Source organism: Equus quagga, chromosome 18, assembly GCF_021613505.1.
Source record: "Equus quagga isolate Etosha38 chromosome 18, UCLA_HA_Equagga_1.0, whole genome shotgun sequence".
Taxonomy (NCBI): Eukaryota; Metazoa; Chordata; class Mammalia; order Perissodactyla; family Equidae; genus Equus; species Equus quagga.
The window spans coordinates 43,652,798-43,661,192 of NC_060284.1; the positions used below are offsets into that span (position 1 = coordinate 43,652,798).

General features: G+C 57.1%; 2 protein-coding genes across 3 annotated transcripts; one reads left to right on the forward strand and one right to left on the reverse strand.

Annotated features, from left to right (window-relative positions):
• Positions 1-339: 339 nt before the first annotated feature.
• Positions 340-6,742, reverse strand: RHOC (ras homolog family member C). 2 transcript variants are annotated; one of them, XM_046645459.1, is made up of 5 exons: positions 6,638-6,742; positions 3,014-3,177; positions 2,335-2,455; positions 1,870-2,000; positions 340-955 (listed from the first exon to the last, which is right to left on the reverse strand). In XM_046645459.1, the coding sequence occupies exons 2-5, from the start codon at positions 3,167-3,169 to the stop codon at positions 782-784; spliced, it is 582 nt and encodes a 193-aa protein (XP_046501415.1). In that variant the 5' UTR covers positions 3,170-3,177; positions 6,638-6,742; the 3' UTR covers positions 340-781. The 2 variants fall into 2 exon arrangements, with proteins under 2 accessions (XP_046501415.1, XP_046501413.1); XM_046645457.1 differs by lacking the exon at positions 6,638-6,742 and adding an exon at positions 4,711-4,810.
• On the forward strand, positions 6,148-7,164 carry LOC124229857 (nascent polypeptide-associated complex subunit alpha, muscle-specific form-like). The gene has a single exon (XM_046645326.1). The coding sequence runs from the start codon at positions 6,148-6,150 to the stop codon at positions 7,162-7,164; it is 1,017 nt and encodes a 338-aa protein (XP_046501282.1).
• Positions 7,165-8,395: the final 1,231 nt, after the last annotated feature.

The window sequence follows — 8,395 nt, forward strand, 5'->3', positions numbered from 1 at the left end:
AGGATGGGACTCTCACACCCCGCCCAGGGCCATCTCCCCATCCCCACTAGAGAGGAACCCAGCCCCCATGTCTGGGGGAGGATAGCCAGTGGGAGGGGGCAGAGAAGCCACCCACAGGTTTCTAAGTTTAGCCTCTGCTCCAGACCACTCCCCTCACCCGCCTCCCAGGCCCAGAGCCAGGCATGACCTCATGCTTGCCTCCAAGACTGCACCCTTCTGCCCGGGAGTCCTGCCTTTGCAGACAGGGGGCTAGCCTGGCCAGCAACTTGGAGAGATGGGACTCCAGGCTCACAGCCAAGACAGGGACCAGGAGAGAAAGACAAGAAACTGCTACGCACATGTTGGAGCCTGTGGCCTTTATTCATGCCCCCTACTAAGTATAGCCAGAGACAAGGCCCCTGCCCAAAGCAGAAACACCAGGGGCTCGAGATTACACCCTCCCAGTGCCCTACCCCAGACACTTCTGTGAGCCAGGTGTGTCTAAAGTGCTGGTGTGTGATGATCCTCTGGGGAAGGCCAAAGGGATCAGGGATCAGAAGCCCACCCCTGGACTGAGGCAGCAGGAGGAAGGACTCTACTCTGGAAGGACAGGGCATAGCCGTAGGTTCCCAGAGCTGGGAGGGAGGGCGGTCTACACCACCGGAAATCAATGCAGTCCTGGGGCTGGAGGAACTGAAGAAGGGAACCTTGGGCATGGAGCCCTAAGATGATGGGGCTGGGGGGTGGGTAGTTTCTGTACCCCTGTGAAGAGAGCGGGGAAGTAGGGGAAGCCTTGGGCATCTCAGAGGATGGGACATCCCCTCCGGCGCTTATTCTTGCGGACCTGGAGGCCAGCCCTAGTGGCCATCTCGAATACCTCCCGCACCCCCTCCTTGGTCTTGGCTGAGCACTCGAGGTAGCCAAAGGCACTGATCCGGTTCGCCATGTCCCGGCCTTCCTCGGATCGAACCGGCTCCTGGGAAGACGGAAGGTGAGAGGTCAAAGGAAGCTGGTAGCTAGGTGCACCTCTGACCACCTCAACTATAAGTGTAACTAAAATATCTCCTCTAGCCCTGACCGCACAAAGCACCCAAACCCTAGCCACCCTGGGCGGCTTTAGGGAGGCACTCAAGAGTCACAGTTACATTGAAAATTCTCTCCAGCAGCCCTATACCCAACAGTGTGCCGTTCTCATGCCTGAGTGAGGATCTGGCATCTCCTAACCGACCCCCCCCCACCTCCATTCTCCTTCCCAATCCATCTTCTGTGGCTGCCAGAATAATTTTAACAAGCAGACCTGACTGTGTCTGTGCCCAGTTTAAAACCTTGCCATGACTGTCCTCGCAGGATCGTCTATATTCCTTATCCTGGCAGCTTTCTCTAATAAACACTCATCTTCTGGTTAGAGACCCATGTACCAGGTGCCCAAATAAGCCATCTCCCTCCCTCTGGGCCTTTCTCCCAGCCACTTAAAATAATGCCCGCCCTCCCACATGCACGTCAGGCCACACCTCCCCAGGTATGCTGGGAGGGCGTGCCCTGCACACCCCAAGGGAACCATCTGATGAGAAGCTGTCTCCCTGAGGAAAGGGACTTCCTCATCTGACTGAACAGCCCCAAGTCCAAACAGAATGGACAACAGATGAATAAATTAGAATGCCAGTGGCCTTAAACAAACCACTCTGTGACAACTGCATCAGATACTGGGTCAGGCACTAGGGCCCTTCTGGCTCTTCCTCACCAGGGTGCAGACTACAAGGAGTAGGAGGTGGATACCACCATCCCCCCTAGCACAGGGCAGTCAGCCAGAGAGCGGGCTCCCTTTCCCAGCCTACAACCCCTCAGAGAACACTTTCCCACCAGGGCTTCTGGCCTGGCAGCCCCACCCACCTGCTTCATCTTGGCCAGCTCTCTCCTGGTATGCTCATCTTGCCTCAGGTCCTTCTTATTCCCCACTAGGATGATGGGCACATTGGGGCAGAAGTGCTTCACCTCCGGGGTCCATTTCTCAGGAATGTTCTCTGCAGAGATGTGTCCGAAAAGACGTTGGTCCCTCCTCTCAAGCTAGAAAGCTCCTGAGGGAAGGGGGGCCACCTTGTCTCCCCCTAGCAGTCTTAGAGGCTATTCAGCATGAAAGTCCCTTTCACAGCTCAATACCTCACCCCCCCACAGTACCCTCTGAGCCTTCCCAAGGGCCAGAGTTGCAGTGAAGGAGGCTGACAGCCCCCTCCCTGCTCCCACACAGCCTTCGCCTCTGAGGACGGCTGAAATGAGCCAAGGCAAGGGATACCTCTGGTTGGTTGATCCCAAGGGGTTCTCGATTCCCTCCCTCCAGTGCCTTCAGCCCCACCTCACCCAGGCTGTCGGGGCTGTCAATGGAGAAGCACATGAGGATGACGTCCGTGTCTGGGTAGGAGAGAGGCCGCAGGCGATCATAGTCTTCCTGCCCTGCTGTGTCCCACAGAGCCAGCTCCACCTGACACAGGGCCAGCGAGCAGCGGTCTGAGGGCCCCAGTTACACCCCCAGCCTCCCACCCAGCTCAAACCACTGGCCCTTCAGGCTTACTGGACATCTATTGAGCACCCTCTACGTGCCAGGGATAGTGCTAATGACTGTCACACGACATAAATTACGTGAGTTTTTTAAAATACTGAGACATCAGTGCTTGATCTTTGTGCAGTTTGTGCAATGGCAAAGTCTGCGATGGCACAGTTGTCATTGTGAGCACCACTGTTTTACTTAATTCTCAGAAAAACCTTTGAAGGAGGCCTTACTCTCCTTCATTGTCCCTACTTTGCAGTCAAGGCGCTTAAGCTCAGAGGCAAGGGGGCTGGGCCCAGATTACAGAGCCAGTGTGTAGAGAGCCAGGTGTATCTAGATGTCCCAAGACTGCAGTTCCACTTCCTAACTTGTACTGGTTCCAGCAGGGAGAGTGGAGCAAGCACTAGGTAGGTGATGAGGAAGGACATGCCCGGTCCAGAAGTGGCAGGGGCGGGGTCCCAAGGTGAGACAGGAAGGGGCTCTTCGCCTCACCTGCTTGCCGTCCACCTCTATGTCTGCGATGTAGTTCTCAAAGACAGTAGGGACGTAGACCTCTGGGAACTGATCCTTGCTGAAGACGATGAGGAGGCAAGTCTTCCCACAGGCCCCATCCCCCACAATCACCAGCTTCTTTCGGATCGCAGCCATGGCTGGGGCTGGCAGGGAAAAGGCAATGGACATTTTGGGAAAAGCCAACAAATCCAAAAACACCTCTGCGGCCCCCAAGACCTCCCTGGAAACTGACGCATCCAGCAAAGGAGGGAAGGGAGGCAAAAGGGACCTGTTCAGGCATGTTCTGGCCAAGAACCAACTGTTCAGGCAACTAAGCTTGAAATTCCTAATCTCGGGGTCAGGGACAGGTCTCCCCAACAGGTCAGAATACAGAAGTGGGAGGTGGAAGAACCACCCACCTGGGAGCCAAGAAAACATGAGTTCTTATCCAACCTACCCACCAACTGTGGGACCCTGGACACCCAGAGGGGTGCTCAGGGATCAGGGACAAGTCCAGAAGGGTCAGCTTTTATCTGCTATACAGCCATGCGTCACTTAACAAGGGGATGCATTCTGAGAAATGCGTCGTCAGGCGATTTCGTCGTTGGGCAAGCATCAGAGTGTACTCACACTCTAGCTGGTGTGTACCTAGATGACACAGCCTCCTACACACCTGGGCCACGTGGTACTAATCTCATGGGACCACCGTCATATATGTGGTCCGCTATTGACCAAAACATCATTATGTGGCGCCTAACTGTCCATATCAGGGTTTCAAGTCAGATTTCATTTGTTACCAGGAATTTGATACTTTTAAACTTTAATAATGGCTGAGGTCCAATCTAGAACACACTGTCCCTCACTCGACACTAGTCATGCCTGCCCAGTCACAAATGAGGAGTCCCTCTCCAAGACCACAGCTAGCAGACCCAGCTATGAGAGTGGCGGGTAAGGAAAAGAATAGTTATCCAGGCACTAGGTGCCAGGCACTGTGTTGGGCATTTTGACAAAAATCATCTCTCGCCGTCCCCAGAAGCCTGGAAGAGAGATGGTGCGCTTCCCATTTTGAGAAACTAGGAGTGAGGCACAGTGAGGTTAAGACATGCTCAGAGTCGTGGCAGGGACAGCACTCAAAGCAGGGCTGTGTGACTCGAAAGTCTGTTGCCTTTTCTACATATCACCCCAGAGGTGGGACGGAGAGCAGAGGGAGGGAATCCCAGACAGAGGGCAGTGGCAGCAGCCAGCCGGCTTCTCTGGCCCACCCAAAACTGGTCCCCAAAGCCCCAAGTGACACAAAGGAGGCTCAGTCCCAGCAGTGCCCACAGCCCACATTCGGGCAGCCTGCCTTCCTCCCCCCTTCCTCCTGGGCCTGGCAGCAACACTGGGTCACTCAGCCCGAGGCAGGGGACAATGACCACACTGTAGGGAGCCACTCATCCACCACAGCAGAGTGACTGAGAATAATCCACTAGGGAAACACCTCCACCCACTCCCTTCCTCCCCTCTGTCCAGCTCACCCCAAGGCCCTGCCCACCCCTCCCGGTGACTCAGGGCAAGGAGTCAGCTTCCCGGGGTTTCCATGTGTCCCCCGCCCCCAACACTCAGGAATGAGCATCTGCACAGTTCATCACACCTTCCCAGCTTCCCTGCCCCTAAGCTGAGCCTCACTTCCTCCTTCCCTGGGGAGAGGAGCTGACCTCCAGTCGGTTGAAGTTCCCAGGCCCACGGCCGGCTGGGGAGGAAGAGAGGGCGGGCTCTGGAGTGGAGATGAAGTCGAGGCTGTTGGGAAGGGGGAGGGGGCTAGAGCCTGAGCTGGGAGGAGCCCCAAAAAAGAGACAAATGAGGGCCAGTTCCAGCACCAACCAGACAGGGAGTACTTAAGAAAGAAAGGGATGGTAACCCGATCTCTGCCCCAACCCTGGCTTTTTCTCTCAGTCCCACATCCTGTCAAACTGGGCTGAACTCCTTTACTCCCCACATACCACCACTACCTCACCCCTGCCTCCATCTGCCTTTTAGGAAGTGAGCACTCCAGCCTAAGGCTAGCTCTCTTCAACAGTGGGATCCTGGGTGGCTTCCCTCCCCTACACACAAGTGCACACACACACACAGAAAACTGGGATGAGGGGAAGTGGATATGAGTCAGAGAGAATTTATAGGAGTTGAGAGTACACAGCCACACTCTCCCCACCACAAAAGGGACTCTCCCCGATACCCCAAAAAACAAGCAAGAAGACATTCACCATGCCAGCAGGTCCCTTCCTGAAAATGGAAACCATCCTTCAAAAAGGGGATCCCTGGAAATCCTACCCAGGTGACCAACTCCCCCCACCCACTCCCACCAGTTCCACTGGTCTAGCTGTGTGAAAACAGGTGGGGAGAGCCCCAACCTGGGACAGGCGGTGTCGGTGGAGGATGAATACCAGTTGCTTAGGTATGCTCATGCCACTGCTCTCCCCCAGCAGGGCAGTTTAGGTGGCACCAGACCGTGCGAGGCACAGGCCAGAACTCAGGGGCAAGGGCATGCATTCAGTGACCTGGAGCCCCCCAGCTCAATTAGAAGACTTTCCCTTCAGGCTCTGGTTGAGCCAGAGGAGAAGCTAGCCCAGGCCAGGCCAGGCCAGGCCCGGCCACTAGGCCCAAGGCCAAGATGGCAAGCACAACAGCTCCCTGCGAGAAACAGCCTCAGAGGAACTGCCCCACTGACCCTAAGAGGGGCAACGAAACCCCACACAGGGCCTGGAATGGAGCCTGGAACTCCGGGGGCCTTCCCAGAGATAAGACACTTTCCTGAGACAAGACAGCCACCCTTTCCTCAATCATTCTCTAGATTTCCAGATGACCCAGGGGTCCACTGTACCTTGCCCACCACCCCTAGGGTCTAGGGAAGGAATCAGATACTTTCCCTTCAACTTGAAAACCACAAGTTAGGGCAGGACTCAGCGTCGGGTGCGCCAGCCCAAACCCCTAGGATAATCTTTAGCCAGGTTGGGGAGTGTGACGGAGAGGGCTGGGAGGACACACATGAACGGAGGAGCTGGATCCTCCCCAGTCCCCCCTACCTCCCACCCCAGGCAGGCTCCAGGAACCGTCTAGGGCGGCGTCCAGATCCCGCCGAGCGGTGGCAGCCCCCAATGGTCACACCCCGCCCCTATTCCCGCCATTCCACCGGCCTGGCCCGGGGGAATTCCCACCTACACTGGGACTGGGGCCCAGACCCACACCCCACCGAGGTCCACCTCGGGCCGCCCGGCCTGGGAGCTAGGCTGGGACTCCGTCGCGGAGACCCAAGTTGCCCCCTCGCCCCTCACCCCTCGCCGGCGGGGCAGGTTCCGGGAAGCCGGGAGGGGAAGGGAAGGAACTCCGGCTCGGACACCAAGAGGCGAGAGGCCCTGCGGGGAGTTCCCGGGGGTGCCCCACTGCAGCCCAGGGAGGGGCCCAGCCAGCCCGACCCCGCACAGGCCAGACACCGGCAACCGGGAGGAGGGAGGACGGCCCGCGCTTTGGCCAAAGCCCCCTCCCCGGCCGGCGCCCCGGGCTCCCGCTCAGCAGAGAAGGGGAAAGTGCTGGCCCGGGGACGAGGTCCCAGGACGCCCGCTGCCACCAACCCCCGGCCCAGGGTACCTTCCGCTCGGCCGCCTCCAGCTGCGCGGCCGGTGCCGGAGGCTGAGATTGACCCGAGGGGCCCGCCCCGCCCTCCTTCGGCGCGGCGGCAGGGAGGGGAGGAGAGGGGCGGGCCCGCGGGGAGGGCCGCCCGGGGGCGGGCCTTGGCTCCGCCCGCCCACCGCCCCAGCCCGGGGCTGCCGCGGGTTGTTCCCGCCGCCGGCCGTGGAACCTGCGGGGCTGACCCCTGGGGTCAGCAGAGATGCCTGAACTGTGGAGGATGGGCGGCGAGGCGAGGGGGGGAGCGGGGGCGACCCCCGAGGACTGTGCCTCTGCCCCGCCTTCCAGCCCCAAGGGGCGGACCGGCGTCGGGAAAGTTGAGAGGCGCTCGGGGTGGGGTCAGGAGAGGGCCGCTGCTGCCCTCCGGTGGCCAACCGGCCACCCGCGCCTACAACACCTGGGACTTCGCGGGAGGCGGGATTGGGAAAGGGCGGCCTCCGGGACGCCCGGGGAGGGGCCTGCGGAACATGCCCACCCTCTGCTCCTAGAATAAGAGTAAGTACAGCTGAACGTCATCCCCGCGTCTTGAAGACCTTTCGGAACCTATGAGGCCCATGCCATGGTTCCACCTCACAATCCCCTTCCTTCCCCCTGCCTGGAAATTCCATGAGCCAATTCCTACGCAGCCCTCAAAGGGCACTCTTGGAAATCCTTCCATATCCCCAGCTGGGAATTCAGTTCCCACCCCCACTGTATTGTTTCTCAGCTGCTAGAGACACAGCCTGGTCTGATGTGTCCCATTGGGTATTCACCTATAAGTGTCTCTCCTTCCCTGTGAGGGGGCTGAGGAGGTGGATAGAGGATGAGGAAGTCTCCCAACAGCTTGCTAGCTCCGTACACTGTATAGCTCAGCCCTTAGATGTTTGGGTTTAGTATACTCATCCCCTTTTGCCTGTAAGAAAATTGAGGCTCAGAGAAGTTAAGTGGCTTGCCCAAATTTTGGCAATTTGTGACAGAGTAAGAATTCACACAGTCAAGCCTGTCTGGCTCTAACAGCAGTGATCCCTCATGCTGGCCCCCGTGCTCCTCCGGCCTGGCTCTTCCCACCACCTAACACAGTGGATGGCACATAATCACTTTTCAACAATTACCCTCTGAATGAATGAATGTTAGAAGTCGTAGAAGTCATACTTTAAAGATATGAAGTGCAACCCACACGTTTGATAAATGAGGAAACAGGTCTAGAGCAGTCTGGTCCCCAGGCCCCTTAACTTGCTCAGTTAACATTTATCGAGAGGCCAGCCCCGTGGCCGAGTGGTTAAGTTCGCGCGCTCTGCTTTGGCAGCCCAGGGTTTCACCGGTTCAGATCCTGGGCGTGGACATGGCACCGCTCATGAAGCCATGCTGAGGTGGCATCCCACATGCCACAACTAGAAGGATCCACAACTAAAAATGCATAACTATGTACCAGGGGGCTTATGGGGAGGAAAAAGGAAGAAAATAAAATAAAATCTTTTTAAAAAAAAAACATTTATTGAGTGTGAACTGAGAGCTGTGTGCTCAGTTCAGATCGATTTTTGCCTTCAAAGAACTTAGCCTAAATTCGGAATACAGATATCTTAAAGCTAGCTGACAGTTACCGAACCCTTAATACCTGGACTTGGCTCTACACACATGAATTACTTTAGACCTTACAGCAACCCTATAGGTAGTCCTGTTAGTTATCTCCACTTTACTGAAGCAAATTGAGGCTCAGGGAGGTTACAGAGCTAGTGTTGA

Coding starts and splice junctions, on each gene's coding strand:
- LOC124229857 (XM_046645326.1), top strand. CDS start 6,148: ATGGTCACACCCCGCCCCTATTCCCGCCATTCCACCGGCCTGGCCCGG.
- RHOC (XM_046645459.1), bottom strand. CDS start 3,169: ATGGCTGCGATCCGAAAGAAGCTGGTGATTGTGGGGGATGGGGCCTGT. Junction 2,456..3,013: donor TAGAGGTGGACGGCAAGCAG/GTGAGGCGAAGA, acceptor GCCCTGTGTCAG/GTGGAGCTGGCTCTGTGGGA. Junction 2,001..2,334: donor TGACAGCCCCGACAGCCTGG/GTGAGGTGGGGC, acceptor ACATCTCTGCAG/AGAACATTCCTGAGAAATGG.